The 20859-nt window shown below is 44.9% G+C and overlaps 1 protein-coding gene across 1 annotated transcript; it reads left to right on the top strand.

Moving 5' to 3' along the window:
• The first annotated feature begins 7005 nt into the window (after positions 1–7005).
• LOC129812818 (leucine-rich repeat transmembrane protein FLRT2-like) lies at positions 7006–15233 on the top strand. Its single transcript, XM_055864712.1, has 3 exons — positions 7006–7592; positions 10289–10434; positions 10544–15233. The coding sequence occupies exon 3, from the start codon at positions 10851–10853 to the stop codon at positions 12897–12899; it is 2049 nt and encodes a 682-aa protein (XP_055720687.1). The 5' UTR covers positions 7006–7592; positions 10289–10434; positions 10544–10850; the 3' UTR covers positions 12900–15233.
• Positions 15234–20859: the final 5626 nt, after the last annotated feature.

Here is a 20859-nt window from a genome sequence, read left to right as displayed (position 1 = left end):
ACAGGGCACAGTGAAATTCTTGTGCTCCGAGCTCCAACAATGCAGTACACAGCTAAAAACAACAAATATAGAATAAAATTCTAATAATAATATATACACATTAAGGGGAGGGACATGGGGAGGAGCTCCGAGCTCCAACAATGTGTTCCGCGGTGGTAGAGCTGAATTGCTGTACCAGGCTGCGATGCAGCCCGACAGTATGCTCTCGATGGTGCTCCTGTAGAACACTGTGACGGCCCTCGTGGACAGGCCACATTTCTTCAGCATCCTGAGATTCAAGAATCGCTGTTGTGCTTTCTTCACCACAGTGTTTGTGCGGTTTGACCATTTCAGCTCCTCAGAGATGTGTACGCTGAGGAACATGATGAGGATGGGGGCGTGCCCAACCTGGTTCCTCCAGAAGTCCACAATCAGATCCTTTTTTTCTGACGTTAAGGGAGAGGTTGTTTACCTGGGCCCATGCTGTCAGAGTGGCAACCTCCCTGTTGTTGTTGGTGATCAGGCCTACTACTGTCGTGTCATCAGCGAACTTGATGATGGAGTTGGAACTGTGTGAGGCCACGCAGTCATGTGTACACTGCATGCACAAGTATTAGGATAATTGTATTCCACAGGATTAATTTTATTGTTGAACAAACACAATTGTAACAATGTATGCTGAGAGTCGGGAAGCAAGTTCAGGGAGGGAATACATTTAATAAATAAATGAACTTAACAAGAAACACAAACAGGGCACCAACATGAAACAGCAACAATGACAACTGGGGAAGAACCCAAAGGGAGTGACATATAAAGGGCAGGTAATCAAGGAGGTGATGGAGTCCAGATGAGTGTCATTATGCGCATAACACTGGTGACAGGTGTGCGCCATAACGAGCAACCTGGTGACCTAGAGGCCGGAGAGGGAGCACACGTGACAACAATGCTCTCAGTCAATCCAAAATGTTATTTCATCTCAAACCTGTATGTTTTACAAAGGAAAGTATAAACCTGCAACGTTAAGTAGGAACTTGAGGCGAGACGGCCTCCGTCAGGGCCATCTTAGCCACGGGGATAAAACGTTCCAGACAGAAAATAAAACAGAGAGGAGAGTTGAGAAGAGGGGATAGAGATTTGTAGAGCGGGAGAAAGTTGGATGGACAAAGAAAACGAGAGGTGAGGGAGAAGAAGGGATAGAGATTTGTAGAGCAGGAGAAAGAGTTGGATGGACAAAGAAAATGAGAGGTTAGGGAGAAGTAGTGAGAGAGAGAAAGATAGAGAAAGAGAGCTCCTGTTACCTCATTGACCCTCCCTGTCCTTAGCTCTCCTGTCTGTCAGTGTGTCTGTGGTCTGGCCAGTAACAGGCGTCTCTCTGTTATAATCCAGTCTGTGTTTTCACAGCTTGACACACATTACCGAACCACATCCATGTGCTGCCATCCAGATCACGTATGTTGTACCCAGGTTTTTTTTGTTGCCTCATAATTTGCCTCCGACTGAGAACTGGCTGATTAAATAAATACGTTTCTGATTGAACACTGACACCCTTTCTCTCCTACTCCCCGGGTCTGTTTATTGTTTCTCCCTTTGAGGGGGCTGATGAGGTGTTATGGCTGTCTAGATGTCTAGGTCTCTCTGTGTCTCTCTCTCTGTGTCTCTCTCTCTGTGTCTCTCTCTCTGTGTCTCTCTCTCTGTGTCTCTCTCTCTGTCTCTCTCTCTCTCTCTCTCTCTCTCTCTCTGTCTGTCTGTCTGTCTGTCTGTCTGTCTGTCTGTCTGTCTGTCTGTCTGTCTGTCGGTCGGTCGGTCTGCCGGTCTGTCTCTGTGTGTGTGTGTGTGTGTGTGTGTGTGTGTGTGTGTGTGTCTGTCTGTCGGTCTGTCTCTCTGTGTGTGTGTGTGTGTGTGTGTGTGTGTGTGTGTGTGTGTGTGTGTGTGTGTGTGTGTGTGTGTGTGTGTGTGTGTGTGTCTGTCTGTCGGTCTGTCTCTCTCTGTGTGTGTGTGTGTGTGTGTGTGTGTGTGTGTGTGTGTGTGTGTGTGTGTGTGTGTGTGTGTGTGTGTGTGTGTGTGTGTGTGTGTGTGTGTGTGTGTGTGTGTGTGTGTGTGTGTGTTGTGATAGAAATATGGTCAAACGGAAAGGTACAATGAAGCATTCATAGCTGTGACTCTCATCAGACATAGAGAAAAATGTAATTCATATTGTTCACATCTCACAAAAGTAGCCGTGGATGGATGGATCTGATGGTAGCATGAAAACATGAGAAAGTCATAGGAGGCTCCTGAGGGGAGGACGGCTCATAATAATGAACGGAACGGAGTGAATGAAAGGGCATCAAACACATTGACACCATGTGTTTGATACTTTTGATACCTAATCCAGCCATTACCATGAGCCCGTCCTCCCCAGTTAAGGTACCACCAACATCCTGTGGAGAATGATTTGGCATATAGCTACATTGGCTTCAAGCCAGAATGTAATATCATTTAAGAAGGTAATAACTTCGCCCTTTATAGACATTGAACGAAAATGTTTTTTGAAGCATCATCCATATTGTTTACTTTCACAGCAGATTAATATATTTTCTGGACAGATATTTATGCCCTGATAATCAACTGTACATCTCTATGTACTCGCAGGGTCACAATGATATGTTTTACAGACTGTTCATGGCACAACACTTCAAGGGGTCAAAGGAAAGCTCTATATCCTTAAGCTTGAGTGTGTATCATGTGACTTACCATGACTCCCCCTCTCTGTAAGAAGTGGTACAATCCTGTACACTACTGCCACCTTCATATAGCCTGTTGAACTTGCAGCGCCTGACTGAATGTGTGCATATAGTCCACATAAAGTATCCACTAGGTTTCATTTCATGGTTCGCGTACAACCTTTGTCCTCCTTTAAAATCTCAAACGCTGTAGTCTCTCAAATAAGAAGTGCTATATTGGTTTAGATGAAACGTGCAAAGTTGTGGCACACTTAACATAACAAAAACAAATTCTATAGAATCATTATGCTTCCCTCTTTTGAGCTAGAGAGTAAATAATCAATTTCCGTAAAATCAGACAGTGCTTTGAATATTGAAGACTGTGTTTAGAAACACTGCATTTGTTGATTTAGCAGCTGACTCCTAAAGTCTTCATTCTGTAGGCTACATAATCGCATAATAACACAGGTTATTCCAACACAACGCAAACAAAATACCATGAGCGATTTTTTGTCAGTGAGGGCCTGATATGGCCCATCATCTCATTAATAACAATAACCAACAGGCAGATTTGCATATCGTTTTAATTATGGAAGTGGTCAGAGAGAGAGAGAGCAGATGTGGCATTTGGCAGTTGAATTTAGAGCCATAAAGCCCCAGATAATGTCACAATGAGGCAGTGGACACATAATACTAATGATGATATTCAAAGGCTAAAGGCCTGTGTATGTGTGTTTGAGAGAGTTATGCATGAGTGTGTATGTGCGCACACGCATGTGTGTGGTGTGTGTGTGTGTGCGTGCGTGTGCGTGTGTATGAATAAGTCAGATATAGTTGTTGTGGTGGGAGGCCAGAGGGAGGTGCTGATTTTGGAAGTGTCCTGCTCATTTGATTGTTCAATGGAGCAGGCCTTTTCTGAAATGCTCCTTAAATACCAGCCCATCACGTCATGCTTGGACAGCCTGGGATACAGATGGAAGTTGGTGGCATTGATATTTGTCAGTCTCGGCTACATACAGTACATAGTCTTACAGTAGGTGGCCTTCAGATCGCAGGCTTGAAAACAACTGGCTAGGTACTGCTCTGGTTCAGCCGTTAAGGGCAGCCTAGCTGTGTGGAAGAGAGGGTGCTTTTTGTTTCCTTAAGTGTCCTTGCATCAACGACCTTTGAAATGTTTGAATCCTTTATGATGTCATGTGATTTGTGGATGCAAAATGTTAGTATTTAAAATGTGTGTGTGCGTTTCTGCGTGCCTGCGGGTGTGTGTCATCTACATATGACTAATGATCACAAATTGATCAGATTGTCTGCCTTTGCATTGGTTATCCATGTAGCCCATCCATTAACACCTACTCTACCCCTTTACATGCTGTCATTGTATCTGCATTGATACCAATAATTAAAAAGCACACGTCAACCATTTCCAGGCAGGGTCATGTGGGGATTTAAATTTGGCTGGCAAAGCAGCATCAAGGTCACAGGCAATAGCTGCTTCATATCTGGTACATTACATGAGTGGACAATTTACTGAAAATGACAATTACAATGCTTTTGAATTAGGATTCATGTATATTTGCCATTGGAATTGTTGATTGAGTGCCTTATCCACAAATTATACTAATGTAACAGTATAACTTCACGTCGTCCCCTCGCCCCGACACGGGCGCGAACCAGGGACCCTCTGCACACATCAACAACTGACACCCACGAAGCTACCCTCGTTACCCATCGCTCCACAAAAGCCGCGGCCCTTGCACAGCAAGGGGCAACCCTACTTAAAGTCTCAGAGCAAGTGACGTAACTGATTGAAATGCTACTAGCGCGTACCCGCTAACTAGCTAGCCATTTCACATCCGTTACACTCACCCCCCTTTCAACCTCCTCCTTTTCCGCAGCAACCAGTGATCCGGGTCAACAGCATCAATGTAACAGTATAACTTTAAACCGTCCCCTCGCCCCGACACGGTCGCGAACCAGGGACCCTCTGCACACATCAACAACTGTTGCCCACGTAGTGTCGTTACCCATCGCTCCACAAAAGCCGCGGCCCTTGTAGAGCAAGGGGCAACCCTACTTAAAGTCTCAGAGCAAGTGACGTAACTGATTGAAATGCTACTAGCGCGTACCCGCTAACTAGCTAGCCATTTCACATCCGTTACACTAACACAGACAAGAATATATTATCTGCACTGTGTATTAGGATGTCCACTCTGTTGTTTTTGTGTGGAACTAAGAATGGGCCATGTGGTGCTTCTACATAGGATTCTACTGGCTGAGTGTGTGAGCGGGCTGAATCAGTGCTATGTAACGCACTGTAGGAAAAACTGGATATGGACAAATACTAAGGGAATGTATCCAAGTGACTGTTTAAATACTGAGGGAATGTATTGGTCATGGAATTCTATGGTCTCCAGTAGTGCAGAATGCTTCTTAAGACATGTAGGAAATACTGGTGTGTGTGTGTGGGGGGGGGGGGGGGGGGGGGGGCATGTGCGGGTGTGCTGGAGTCTTGTTCTCAGCTGAATCAAACTCATCTGACCATTTTGACTTAGCTATCCATTTAAATAAATCATAACAGCATACGCTCCCATCTGAAACCGTCATAATGAACACGTTTCATCTCAGCGGGAGACTGTCTGCCTACAGTGGTCGGGAAATGTTGTAATCCTATCCCAGTCCAACTCTTCACAAGAAACTATTAGCCACTTAAAGTTCCTGATTAGAAGGAACCCAAAATAGTCTTTCAAGACTCTTTTATTTTCATTTTGGTAAGAGTCCTTTTGAAAAATAAATTGTGTACATTCATTGTATGTGGAGCTGTGGTTCATATGTTATAGCCTCATGCAATGTAGCCCAATAACATATCAACAATGGTTAAATGAGACACATGTATCTGGTATGCAACTAGCTAATGACAGAGGAGCAACGTTGACTAGTTATTCTGTTTCACAGCCAGGCACTAATGCCTCTTGTGAGGAAGTGATGCCCACACATTCCACCACAAAAGCACCTACAGTTTAACCTACAGAGGAGGCCCCTCAGCCAACTGGTTCTGGGGGCTCAGTTCACAAACACAAACAGACCCCACAGAGCCTAGGACAGCAACACAATTAGATCCAATCAAATTATGAGTAAATGCTTCCTGGCCCTAAACAGAGATTACACAGTAGCAGAATACCTGACCACTGTAAGTGACCAAAAATTAAGAAAATGATTGGCTATGTACTGAATCAAGGAGCATAGCCTTGCTAATGAGAGAGAACACCATAGATAGACCTGGCTCTCAAGTGAATACATGATATGTGCCCACTGTCCACAAAAGGAGGTGGAAACAGCTGCACTTCTTAACCTCCTGCTTCATTTATGAATATATTAGAGACACATATTTCCCACAGATCACACAGACCCACACCGATTTTAAAAACAAACAAACATTGATAAAGTCCCATATCTGTTAGGAGAAATACAAACAACATTGTGAATACCACAAATAGTTATCTGTTTCTATATCTTCCCCCACTAGTGTACTACAACGACTTGCACACTACTGTGTTTTAGATAGCTAAAACATGGTAGATAGCTAAAACATGGTAGATAGCTAAAACACGGTAGATAGCTAAAACACGGTAGATAGCTAAAACACGGTAGATAGCTAAATCACGGTAGATAGCTAAAACACGGTAGATAGCTAAAACACGGTAGATAGCTAAAACACGGTAGATAGCTAAAACACGGTAGATAGCTAAAACACGGTAGATAGCTAAAACACGGTAGATAGCTAAATCACGGTAGATAGCTAAAACACGGTAGATAGCTAAAACACGGTAGATAGCTAAAACACGGTAGATAGCTAAAACACGGTAGATAGCTAAAACACGGTAGATAGCTAAAACACGGTAGATAGCTAAATCACGGTAGATAGCTAAAACACGGTAGATAGCTAAAACACGGTAGATAGCTAAAACACGGTAGATAGCTAAAACACGGTAGATAGCTAAAACACGGTAGATAGCTAAAACACGGTAGATAGCTAAAACACGGTAGATAGCTAAAACACGGTAGATAGCTAAAACACGGTAGATAGATAAAACACGGTAGATAGATAAAACACGGTAGAAGCTGATAATATAACACTAGAAATGTATTTATCTTTTTGAAACCATTGCAAGTGCAATGTTTACTGTTATTTTCTGAAAGTTCTTTGTTGATGCTTTTATTTCTTCTCACTTTTTTTTATTGTTTATTTCACTTGCTGTGCCAATTTAAACAGATGCCAATAAAGCTCCTTTGCATTGAATTAGATAGCGAGAGAGAGAGAGAGAGAGGGAGAGAGAGAGAGAGAGAGAGCAGTGGCAGGGAGGAGAGATCGCTATCAGCTGAATTGATTGCAGTAAACGTCTCCCAAGGGTTTCAACGGGAAAATACAATTCTTGCATTAGCAATAAACTATCCGATGTTAGTCACTGTGACTAGGAGATCGGACCTCTTTATTGGGAACAGCGCTCTTCCGCTGCATTCGGGTGTACACGGGGAAGGGGTGGGAGCCAAAAGTCCCCCGTTCTTCGCCTAATGTAATCATTTAATCTTTTGAAGGCAACGCGGAACTCGGGGGCGCCTCTGAACCAGCCCAAGAGGCAAAGGACTGCTGCTGGAGCATCGTACTGCGGATAATCGTTGCCTGGACCCGGACCCAAGTGGACAGCATGCCCCCCGCAACACCACCCACCTTCGGGGAGTCTCGGACAGAGTCACTAGAACTACGGAGTACACCAGTCAAAATGTGGAATCGCAGCGTTGCCTGACATTGTAAAAGCCTGCCCTAGGTGTCATTTACTGGTGGGATCTGACCAGGGATAGTTCACCATGCTCAATGGATATACAGTAAAACGGCTTTCAGCATCTCCGAAAAAGGTGAAGTAAGACACATTACTTTGTTGTTGCCCGTCTTACTGGTAGCCGATAGGTTATCCTATGTTTTATCGCTAACATCTGGACATGCGTTATGAAAGACATACTACGCTGTCCACTAGGTATTTAAAAGCCCTGCGATGGTAAATATACATATATATTTTAAAACTTTAAATGGGCAATCTGCAGTTGAAACAATAACAGAGTGATACCCCGCCACTGATTTGGTAAAGAGCTGAGGGATGGATGGGGCTGGACTGAAGTCACCACTTTCAACTTCATAGACAGAGCTATGGATGCAAGGACTGACCGTCCATGATATAACAATTGTAGTTTCAACTATGTTTTGAGGCTATACATTGTTTGTTTACAATTACATTGTTTACAAGCAATAGAGTAAAGCAAGCTTGTGTTTTGGTGTGGTACGACAGTTAGACTAAGGTCATGAGGCATTCATAAGTTCTATTCTTTAAGTATCAATGGGTATATATCATACATTTTTAAGTCAAAAAATTGATGTAGCAGTCGCAGATTGCTGGTTTAACTAAAACATAATTAATTGGATTTTACGCATATGTTTTACGCACACATATGTTTATTTCGAAATGGAAAACAATCCTACAACACCAACTTCATATTTTCAACAAAATCAATTTATATATTTTTTTATTGTATTTGAATAAGACACTGCAGGTGAGCCGTTTCAGACATTAAATATATTGGCACCGCAAGTCTCTCCCTATATTCCCTTTTTTTGCGCAGCGTTTGAAATTCACCTGCGGTCTGTGACAAATTGGTAATGATGAGGAACTTTTACCTTCGCTGCTGCTGGCGACTGTAATCAACCTTAAAATTGCTGGCTATGATGGAGACATCGGCCAAGATTTTTACGGACGTTGCCGAGGCTTTACCTGTGATAAATAAATAGGTATCCAGTTAGAAACTGATGATCCATGTTTTGCAGTCTACCATTCGTTGCGGGGGAGGCACACCAACTAACCTCCTTGTCAGCCAGCCTTCTGATCCTCCTGCCCTGACAGTGTAAACACTGGAGAGTTACATTACATCATCAGATAATGTCTTAGCCATTTTGGATGACATTTGAGGAAATGACAGCCAGCCACGTGTAATATCATTACCTGCCCCCTTCATCTCTTAACTACCTTTATAATTAATTAATGTGGTCATATCTGAAGATCAGTCCGAACAGCTTTAAAAATGGATACTGTCTGAGGTTGCATAGTGGTGATATTGTCAATTATGGGAGGTGGGTTGCAAGTTTATTTGTGACTGCTTGAATACAAACTGTATTTGCCCACTTTCGTGTATTTTCTTACACTCTCTTTTATTTGCATAACAAGCTAATTAAAGATGTCAACTCTCCATTGTATGTTTTAAAGCATAATCATCATTAACTGCATATTTAGGGCATTCAACTTCACTGGAGTATTGTGTCTTGTCTTGTGACCTTGTGCATTCAGCACCTCTTCCTTCAGAGCAGTAGTAGTCCACATCGATCTTAGTTTCCCTCCGAACAGTAGACATTTGTCCAGTTTTATCTCTGTTGACAGCCCATGTTCATCATGTCCAGCTTTAGCTTCAGTTGCAAGTTGCTCTTCCCCCTCTAACGAAAACAACTGAATCACACTTTTTTTTATTTAAATAGAACTGTTTTTACTGATGGTTCTGTGTATCTCTCTCTCTCTCTGTGTAAGAGCTGTGTTATAAAATGTCATTCTTCATGTCATGTGCATCTCTCTCTCTCTCTCTCTCTCTCTCTCTCTCTCTCTCTCTCTCTCTCTCTCTCTCTCCTTCTCTCCCTCTCTCTCCCTCTCTCCCCTCTCTCTCTCGCGCTCTCTCTCTCCCTCTCTCTCTCACTCTCCCTCTCTTTCTCTCTCTCTCTTTCTCATTACCATTGGAGGACTGCTCTGTGCTTCCTGTGAGTGCAGTGGAGCAGAGCTCTGTCCATCACCGCGGCATTTGACAGATTAAACACCTCAATGCCCTCTACAAGTTTGAGTGCACAGAGCCAGTGATCTCTTCAGCATCACTCACTTCACGACTCAGCGCTCATAAGACATTTGCCAGCTCGTCTTTATTCCTGACTCAATTTACTTTATTTATTGATCTATTTATTCATTTATGTATGCATTTGTTTTTCTATGTATTTATTTCTCTCTCTGTGTTGATTTCATTCAGCATTTCCTGTCAGCTTCAACACATGCTGAAGTTTTTTAAAAAGTACAACCTGCACATTGATATTGTGCAACTCCACACAATTATGTTTCCATTGTTGATTTTGACATGGATTAAATGCTTTACTGAAATGTTCATATATACTTCATTTTTACAACTATGTAATTATGAGTTACAATACTTCTTACATTGTTCATTCTAATGTAATTACACTGTAAGAACACTGTAATGTAAGTGATATCTAATTATTTTTTACAACAAGAGCATGGTTCAACATCAACTTTTTAAAATAATATCCACTGCTGCAGTACATGTCTGGTGAGGAATATGAAATAAGAGTCAAACTCATTACCATGCACCAGTCTGTTCTCTCCAATTGACAACTCTTCACTTTGTCTTTGAGTTATTCAAATGAAAGTATTCCTTTCTGTTTATATAGAGGAAACACAAGCATTCTAAGAAAGAACAGCCCACTGATTTCTCTATTTGTCTCTTTGAAATAGGCCTCTGGATCCAAATTTCAAGTCCAACGGAGGCTGCATCAGTCTGTGCCCAGCCGTGTGTGAAGCAAAAGAGAGAAACAGCAAGAGAGAGACTGAAAGAGAGGAAGAGAAGGAGGAGGGAGGGCTCTCCAATGATAACCCTGAGTGTACGTTACACGGCTCTCTGGTAGCCACCATTTTAAATTGGCCCTCACAGAGCTCCGCAGCGGCTGACTGAGAGTGAAAATGTGATGAGCTTTTCTGTCGTCCCCATAGCGAGCGAGCGTGGATGGAGGCCGGCGAAGGAGGCGCATTGCTTAATGAGACCATTGCTCTTGTGTTTGGAGGCTTAGGACAGGCAATTACTGAGGGATTACCACCAGAGGCCTCCTCCAGCAGTGCTGCTGCCGCCGCTCCGACACTGCTTCCTGCTGGGGCAGGGAACTAAGCAGACACAGCTTGTTACAGAACATTTTTTCCTCTGGATTTTTATTGTTTTTGTTCCTTTTTTTGTTGTGGTGCTTGTTTGTTGGAATTTGTAGTTTTTCTTACGACAAATCGTCTGTATGTCATATTGTTAATAATGGAGCTCCATCAGTCAGGGCGTGTGTGGAATAAGGACTGGGTCTCTTTCCTCAGGCCGTGGATACCCATACTGCTGGGCCTGCACATGCAGTTCTCCCGGGCGTCCGGGTCCAGCTGCCCAGAGGAGTGCCGCTGTGACAGGACCTTTGTTTACTGCAACGAGAGGAGCCTGACCTCGGTGCCTCTAGGGATCGGAGAGGGCTACAAGACCCTCTACCTCCACAACAATCAGATAAACAACGCCGGCTTCCCCTTGGAGTTTCACCACGTAGCCTCCGTGGAGAATGTCTATCTCTACGGCAACCAGCTTGACGAGTTCCCCATCAACCTCCCCAAGAATGTTCGGGTGCTGCACCTGCAGGAGAACAATATCCAGACCATCTCCCGGACCGCACTGGCCCAGCTGCTGTGGCTGGAGGAGCTACATCTGGACGATAACTCCATCTCCACGGTTGGGGTGGAAGAAGGGGCGTTCAGAGAGGCCATCAGCCTCAAGATGCTCTTCCTTACAAAGAATCACCTGAGCAGCGTTCCTATTGGTTTACCGGAAGATCTCAAAGAGCTGCGATTGGACGAGAACCGGATTGCGGTTATCGCAGAGGAGGCGTTCAGGAATGTGACGAGGTTAGAGCGCCTCCTGCTGGATGGGAACCTGCTGACAGACGAAGGTGTGGCGCCTGGAACCTTCCAGGACCTGGTAATGCTCCGGGAGCTGTCGCTGGCACGAAACTCCCTCACCTACCCGCCCCCGCTGCTCCCGGGGGACGTTCTGGTGAAGCTGAACTTTCAGGATAATCAGATGAATGAGATCCCTGTGACGTCCTTCGAGGGACTGAGAAGGCTAGAGAGGCTGGATATTTCCAACAACCAGCTGCAGTCCCTGACACAGGGGGTCTTTGAGGGCCTCGTCAGCCTCAGACAGCTCACTGTTCGGAACAACCTTTGGCTGTGTGACTGCAGCATTAACTGGGTCATACTGTGGTTAAAGTCCCTGCCAACCTCCCTCAACGTGCGCGGCTTCATGTGCCAGAAGCCTGAGAGGGTCCGTGGCATGGTAATCAGAGAGCTGAACACTGAGCTGATCCAGTGCCCTCACAGCACCACGACTGCCCCACCGCCCATCAACCTGCCCCCCACCTCACCAGGCCTCACCTCCCGCTCCCCTCCCTCCTCGACAGACTCCCCATCAGACATGCACTCCCTCTCTCCCCCCTCCAAGCTCCCCTCCTCACCCACACATCACCCCCCTCTCTTCTCCTTGTCCCCTCCCAGAGACGGGGAACAGAGGACTAACCTGCCACCCCTGGACCCAGAGCGGGAGAACCTGCAAATCAAGTTCACCATACTCAACGGTTCAGCCATCCACGTCAGCTGGGTGGCCTCCTTCCCTGTCACAGCCTACAAGGTCACCTGGGCCAAGATGGGTCCCAGCCTGTCTGGAGACACGGTCCGGGATAGGATGGTGGGAGGGGAGCACCGGGGCATACGGTTGGCCAACCTCGAGCCTAAATCCACCTACCGGATCTGTGTCATCCCCTTAGACGCGTTCAATAACTACCGGCCCAAGGATGATACAGTGTGTTCAGAGGCTGTGACTAAGCCGGTCTCCTATGGTCCAGATAATAATAAAGGTCCATTGTGGCCGGAGCAGGCCACCCAGCAGGACCCCAGCTCTCCCTTCCTCCTGGCTGGCCTCATTGGAGGCGCTGTGATTGTTGTCCTGGTGCTTCTCCTCAGCATATTCTGCTGGCACATGCACAAGAAGGACCGGTCGTCCTCGACCAATTGGAAATACAACAAAGGCAGGAGAAAAGATGACTATGGAGAGGCAGGGACCAAAAAGGATAACTCTATACTGGAAATGACTGAGACCAGCTTCCAGATAGTGTCCCTGAACAACGAGCAGCTCCTGAAGGGAGACTACCGCATACAGCCCATGTATACCCCTAATGGGGGCATAGGCTTCAGAGACTTCCCTGTGGGGAACAATAGCACAGTATACTGCAAGAACAATGTTCAAGCAGACACAGACTTTTGCCGTGCATGATGGTTTTGCACAACAGAGTGTTATAGAACCCCCTTTGTATTAACACATACACTTAACTACATACAGTACCCTGTACAGTATATATTTCATAGACCCCTGTGTCTACAATGTAATTTATACACCAGCTGGACTATAATGTTGAATTCAGCTACCTTTTATATTCCCTTAGTTAAAATGCTAATTGATTTATAAGTTATTGGTTTCTTGAAGTTGTGTTACTCGGTTCTGTGCAGACAGATTTGTCCAATCAGAGTTCTCTCATCATTTTATATTCAGTTTGGTTCGGATTTGAGCTCCATAACCGCTGGGCCATTTTATATTCAGTTTGGTTCTGATTTGAGCTCCATAACCACTGGGCCATTTTATATTCAGTTTGGTTCTTATTTGAGCTCCATAACCACTGGGCCATTTTATATTCAGTTTTGTTCTGATTTGAGCTCCATAACCACTGGGCCATTTTAAAGTTATGTGATAGCCAGACAGTGTACTCATTGCTACAAAATTTGCCTCGCCAGTGATGAATCTAACAAGCACAGTGTCAATAACAGATATGGCTATCCCATGTTTTCGCAATGGGAATTGAAATAATTGGGGGTTATGTAAATTAGACTTGCTGTGTCAACTCAATGTGACAGAGAGAACCAATATAAAACCAGCCATTCAGGAAATGATATTTGGAGAGAAATATTGTCTCACGGTAAGGATTTGAGAGAGAGAGGATGGGAGGGACAGAGGGAAGGAGGGAGGGAGTGAGAAAGAGAGAGAGAGAGAAATAGAGAGAGTGAGACGGGGTGGAGAGAGAGAGAGAGGGAGAGAGAGAGTGAGCAGAATCTGTGCATTCAAATTTACCACAAGAGGGCATAGTTTTTCATGATGGTCAATTAGTCATTACATTCATTTCTTGGACATTGCTTAGTGCTGAACAGAGATTCTACCGATGTTGTCCTGCTGCAGTGAGTGACATCTCTCTCGTCTTCACATATCACAACAACAAACAACAGAGAGATCTGTTGGTCTAAAAGCTGCACGGACTCCTGGGTTTGGAGTGCTGATCTAGGATCAGTTTAGCCTTTTAGATCATATTGAATAAGAATTCAATGGACAGGAGGGACCTGATTCTAGTTCACCTCTCCTACTCTGGAATGCTTTACGAATACAAGCCCTGATCCAAGTATTTCTCTCAATAACAACCCACTCCTATGTTATTGGCCACTGGTCACTTACCACAACTTGGATATAGAGTTTATGAAACGGTAGAAGTAATCAAGCTTTGTTGAACCTTTTGATTGTTTCCCAAGCTGTTGAAAGATTTTTTTATTTTTATGGACTTGACAAATCATGCACAAGTCATACGTTTGCATCTTACGCTTTCCATTAAGTAGAATTACAGCCTAAGGATTTTTTTTTGTGATGGTTGAGAATGAAAGATGGGTGTTAAACACATAGCAGAGTTAACTGGAACAAGCATGTCTGTCCAGAAAGATGGAAAGCAACTATTTCAGTTTTTGTTCAACAAAAAATGATTTTATGGTATTACATTATATGTGCCTTGAAATGATCCGCTCATAATGTAATGTCTTTCGAATCCATGTTTTTGCACAAATGTGTACTGTACTGTATATACATACAATTGACATTGAATTGTTGTTGAAAAAAACTATTGCCTGGTATTTGATGATTTATTTTTGTCGTATTGTTTTTTCTTTTCTTCTTTTACCTCACAATTCACTTCACATCTGATCTCAGAATGTTCCTGACTTCTACGATAATAGGAAATCATTTTTAGAGATTTGATCCATGATGCTACTGTCTTCTCTGGGAGAAATATACAAATAATGTAGAGAAGCTATAATGATGCTTTGAGTTATTTTCCATCAACATGTCTCTTCAGATTTCACCAATTTGCAACAGACTTTACATGTGTATGCTGAATAATTAAGAAAAGTCTGAAACACTGAATGTTACCCTTGAGAACCAAGTCTGGGGAGATGATACTGCAATTTGTTTGTTACAAAAAGTATTGTGTCCCATATCAAATCACTTGTTAAGGGGATGTGGAACATTGAGGGGTTTCTTTAATATCTCTAACATTCCAAAACCATATAGAGTACTGTAGGAAGTTGCATCCCTCATCCTCAGACATTCATTCAACCTCTGACATTCGGTTTCATGAAGCTTCTATTTTATAATCTATTTACCAAGACTCATCTAATTAAAGGTGCCCTTCAACCCACGTTGAAGGGCACACATACTAGTAGTCCTCTTCTGCTCTCTGACACCTTTTCTACTGAAGGATGCAATTACATGAACCAGTACAGAACCAGGCCAGGTTTCTGCTGTTGTCCTCATTAGTCTTGTGTTGTGTGTGTGTGTGTGTGTGTGTGTGTGTGTGTGTGTGTGTGTGTGTGTGTGTGTGTGTGTGTGTGTGTGTGTGTGTGTGTGTGTGTGTGTGTGTGTGTGTGTGTGTGTGTGTATGTACACATTACATTTACATTACATTTAAGTCATTTAGCAGACGCTCTTATCCAGAGCGACTTACAAATTGGTGCATTCACCTTATGATATCCAGTGGAACAACCACTTTACAATAGTGCATCTAAATCTTTTAAGGGGGGGGGGGGGGTTAGAAAGATTACTTTACCCTATCCTAGGTATTCCTTAAAGAGGTGGGGTTTCAGGTGTCTCCGGAAGGTGGTGATTGACTCCGCTGACCTGGCGTCGTGATGGAGTTTGTTCCACCATTGGGGTGCCAGAGCAGCGAACAGTTTTGACTGGGCTGAGCGGGAACTGTACTTCCTCAGAGGTAGGGAGGCGAGCAGGCCAGAGGTGGATGAACGCAGTGCCCTTGTTTGGGTGTAGGGCCTGATCAGAGCCTGAAGGTACGGAGGTGCCGTTCCCCTGACAGCTCCGTAGGCAAGCACCATGGTCTTGTAGCGGATGCGAGCTTCAACTGGAAGCCAGTGGAGAGAGCGGAGGAGCAGGGTGACGTGAGAGAACTTGGGAAGGTTGAACACCAGACGGGCTGCGGCGTTCTGGATGAGTTGTAGGGGTTTAATGGCACAGGCAGGGAGCCCAGCCAACAGCGAGTTGCAGTAATCCAGACGGGAGATGACGAGTGCCTGGATTAGGACCTGCGCCGCTTCCTGTGGGATGCAGGGTCGTACTCTGCGAATGTTGTAGAGCATGAACCTACAGGAACGGGTCACCGCCTTGATGTTAGTTGAGAAAGACAGGGTGTTGTCCAGGATCACGTCAAGGTTCTTAGCACTCTGGGAGGAGGACACAATGGAGTTGTCAACCGTGATGGCGAGATCATGGAACGGGCATTCCTTCCCCGGGAGGAAGAGCAGCTCCGTCTTGCCGAGGTTCAGCTTGAGGTGGTGATCCATCATCCACACTGATATGTCTGCCAGACATGCAGAGATGCGATTCGCCACCTGGTTATCAGAAGGGGGAAAGAAGAAGATTAATTGTGTGTCGTCTGCATAGCAATGATAGGAGAGACCATGTGAGGATATGACAGAGCCAAGTGACTTGGTGTATAGCGAGAATAGGAGAGGGCCTAGAACAGGGCCCTGGGGGACACCAGTGGTGAGAGCACATGGTGCGGAGACAGATTCTCCCCACGCCACCTGGTAGGAGCGACCTGTCAGGTAGGACGCAATCCAAGCGCGGGCCGCGCCGGAGATGCCCAACTCGGAGAGGGTGGAGAGGAGGATCTGATGGTTCACAGTATCAAAGGCAGCCGATAGGTCTAGAAGGATGAGAGCAGAGGAGAGAGAGTTAGCTTTAGCAGTGCGGAGCGCCTCCGTGACACAGAGAAGAGCAGTCTCAGTTGAATGACTAGTCTTGAAACCTGACTGATTTGGATCAAGAAGGTCATTCTGAGAGAGATAGCAGGAGAGCTGGCCAAGGACGGCACGTTCAAGAGTTTTGGAGAGAAAAGAAAGAAGGGATACTGGTCTGTAGTTGTTGACATCGGAGGGATCGAGTGTAGGTTTTTTCAGAAGGGGTGCAACTCTCGCTCTCTTGAAGACGGAAGGGACGTAGCCAGTGGTCAAGGATGAGTTGAAGAGCGAGGTGAGGTAAGGGAGAAGGTCTCCGGAAATGGTCTGGAGAAGAGAGGAGGGGATAGGGTCAAGCGGGCAGGTTGTTGGGCGGCCGGCCGTCACAAGACGCGAGATTTCATCTGGAGAGAGAGGGGAGAAAGAGGTCAAAGCACAGGGTAGGGCAGTGTGAGCAGAACCAGCGGTGTCGTTTGACTTAGCAAACGAGGATCGGATGTCGTCGACCTTCTTTTCAAAATGGTTGACGAAGTCATCCGCAGAGAGGGAGGAGGGGGGGGGATTCAGGAGGGAGGAGAATGTGGCAAAGAGCTTCCTAGGGTTAGAGGCAGATGCTTGGAATTTAGAGTGGTAGAAAGTGGCTTTAGCAGCAGAGACAGAAGAGGAAAATGTAGAGAGGAGGGAGTGAAAGGATGCCAGGTCTGCAGGGAGGCGAGTTTTCCTCCATTTCCGCTCGGCTGCCCGGAGCCCTGTTCTGTGAGCTCGCAATGAGTCGTCGAGCCACGGAGCAGGAGGGGAGGACCGAGCCGGCCTGGAGGATAGGGGACATAGAGAGTCAAAGGATGCAGAAAGGGAGGAGAGGAGGGTTGAGGAGGCAGAATCAGGAGATAGGTTGGAGAAGGTTTGAGCAGAGGGAAGAGATGATAGGATGGAAGAGGAGAGAGTAGCGTGGGAGAGAGAGCGAAGGTTGGGGATGGCGCGATACCATCCGAGTAGGGGCAGAGTGGGAAGTGTTGGATGAGAGCGAGAGGGAAAAGGATACAAGGTGGTGGTCGGAGACTTGGAGGGGAGTTGCAATGAGATTAGTGGAAGAACAGCATCTAGTAAAGATGAGGTCAAGCGTATTGCCTGCCTTGTGAGTAGGGGGGGGGGGTGAGAGGGTGAGGTCAAAAGAGGAGAGGAGTGGAAAGAAGGAGGCAGAGAGGAATGAGTCAAAGGTAGACGTGGGGAGGTTAAAGTCACCCAGAACTGTGAGAGGTGAGCCATCCTCAGGAAAGGAATTTAGGAAAGGAACACATACTCTACTGTGATTCCTCTGAGAGCAGAGAACTAAAAGAGGCCTATAGATAGTATACCGCTCTAAATTACCTCTAACCTCTGACCTCTAACCTATGATCCTGGTGGACCTGGTGGAGACAGTAATCAGCCTTTAGACTCACACTTCTGTGCCCTCCAGTTATGTGGTCATCCATAAAAGAGTTCAACTACCAAACAAACACTCCCTCTCTGGGGAGTCCAGTGTCCATGAGTGAGATACTTTTTTGAGGACATACAGTATTTGAAGATAGTGTATACATACACTTTAGTGTATGTGCGTATACGTGGGCTCCCGAGTGGCGCAGCGGTCTAAGGCACTGTATCTCAGTGCAAGGGGTGTCACTACAGTTCCTGGTTTGAATCCAGGCTGTATCACATCCTGCTGTGATTGGGAGTACCATAGGGCGGCGCACAATTGGCCCAGTGCCGGTGTAGGCCGTCAATGTAAATAATTATTTGTTCTTAACTGACTTCCTAGTTAATTAAAGGTTAAATAAAATGTCCAGGTCTTCCATGGTCCTAGTGTGGAGGAGACATTGAGGGATGAATGTGAACGTTATCTAACTTTCATAAATCATGCATTGCTGTTAATGTAATCATTTCCACAGAAATGTTAGTTCTTCATGCATATCTCAAGTAAGATTTTAGCTCTTGGTGAATGTGCTAAACCAGTGATTTAGCTCAGTAACCAGTTTCTGAACCAACAAAGTCTCTCGCGTTCTGTATCCACACAATGGCGACCACCTCTCCTCAATCGTTTATGCCTTGGAGCGTCTATCAACTGAAGCTTTATGTCCTTGATTGATCCACTGTCTTATTTGCTTAGGTTTGTTTCTAGTTTGAACGTTATAGTGTCAAGGGCTATTTTCTGGACCAAGGGAAGCACAGACAGTCATTATTCTTCAGTCATAAATGCCTGGGAGCAACTATCAGTTGAGAGTTTTATATTCTCCCTTTCCATGGCATACTTACTTACAATTGATCAATTGTACGCTATGCTTACAGAGGGTGTGCTTAGACTGAGTGTTTTCAAGGACCATTGCGTTGAGTTTTAAGATGTGTTTTATGTTTTGGTGGGTGAGACATGGCCCAGAAAGATTCTAGTACAGGTTGACTACTATTTAAATCAAAATAATCTAGTTTAAATAAATATTACTTACTATAAGTAAAATACTTATCTGTTAAGTTGGTCGTATATCAATCAAATAGCATTCCAATGCGCTATACTTGTATGGTTATTACCACAACCACAGCACATGGGAATCTCACATTGCAGTTTAATCTTGGAGTCTTTAGCCTATCGACTCTGTATATGAAATGTTTAAGTAATCACCTCGGTTGCCCATGGTCATCCTTGAACCACAGTAGCTGTGCTGGCCAGACAACTAATAGGCCGGCCACTGTTAACTTGACAGCCTGATTCTCTCAGTACCAGAGGGTCACCGCAGGGTGAGACATAACACGGTTGACACTGTGAGTGCCTCCCAACTGACACCCTATTCCCTATATAGTGCACTACTTTCAGACTCTGGTCCAAAGTAGTGCCTTTTGGGACACATGGTCTTTCTTAGTACCAGAGGGTGAAACAGAACATACTATATTTAACACATTCCTCACGATGAGAGAGAAGATGCTTAGGAATGGGGCAGGAAAGGAGGGAAGGGATCGATTGAACATACATTGTGATAAGTTCCCTTGGGAAAGTTGAAGAGATTTGAAGAGATTTACCAAAATGGCTGGGGTCGCTGGTTGGCTGTATACCGAATAGAGCCATAGTGCCTAGTGCACAAATTCTAGTGACTAGGATGCCATTTGAGTGGCTAGTTGGCAGTTTCTGTTCCTGCTGTGGCTTCACTTATGGTTTTTAGACAGCTTAGAACAGGATGAGGGAGCAGAGGTTCAATCTGGTAAGTGACTAATAACTATGGAGGTTTTGGCAATGTGCAGAAAACAATAGTAGTGGACTATCCCTGAAATCAGTCCATAATGCCTGGCTGCAGCAGCTGGCTTTAATGGTTCCCAGCTCACAGGAACATTTGGGCTGCAATAACTGGATATTTTGGTGCCCAGCTCACAGAAACATTTGGGCTCCATTCCTCATGGTCATTAGCATGGTCAGCTTCCATTAAATGAACACACACACACTGGGGGCTGTTTCTAATGAGTAAGGGACCCCTGAATGATGGTCTCCCAGCTTCCTGAGCCAGAGGTATAAAGATTGAGTATGCACACGCACACACACACACACACACACACACACACACACACACACACACACACACACACACACACACACACACACACACACACACACACACACACACACACACACACACACACACACAGGAAAGTATTGATCTAAGGGGCTCCACTGGATTATGAAATATGATTCCCAGCCCTAATGGTGTTTGGCCTGAGATAGACTGCCTCCTCTGTTCTGAGCAAATGAGGTTCAAACGTTAGCAGAAAATAGAGAAGCTGTGTTAAATGCTGTCTGGGGTTGTCCTTGCGTCTTCCAGCATTGATTAAGCCCTAAAACCAAGTTATTATGGGGTATCTGTGCTTTACTGACGGATGGTTTCCTTGGGAGAGGACAATTTAAGTTAGTTTGCAGCACCACAGGCCTGTGGTTTTATAATCACTGTCACTAATCATGAAAGTCAATCAGAAACATGCTCAGACAATTATCATAATCAAGGACACGTCTGGTCTAGCTGAAAGGCATCTATCCGCTGAGATAAAATATGGAGAATATGCACAGATCAAAACATGACTGACTACTTTTTATCCCATTTAATGAAAATCAATAAAATAAAATGAATCTGTTTTTTTTAATGTGAATTCAATCTAGTTGCAAT

Source organism: Salvelinus fontinalis, chromosome 16 (genome assembly GCF_029448725.1).
Source record: "Salvelinus fontinalis isolate EN_2023a chromosome 16, ASM2944872v1, whole genome shotgun sequence".
NCBI lineage: Eukaryota > Metazoa > Chordata > Actinopteri > Salmoniformes > Salmonidae > Salvelinus > Salvelinus fontinalis.
The sequence above is the reverse complement of the archived record's forward strand: the minus strand, read 5'-3'. Positions and strand labels throughout refer to the sequence as shown.

What these genes read in the sequence shown, in the direction of transcription:
- LOC129812818 (XM_055864712.1), top strand. Translation starts at nt 10,851, where the DNA reads ATGGAGCTCCATCAGTCAGGGCGTGTGTGGAATAAGGACTGGGTCTCT.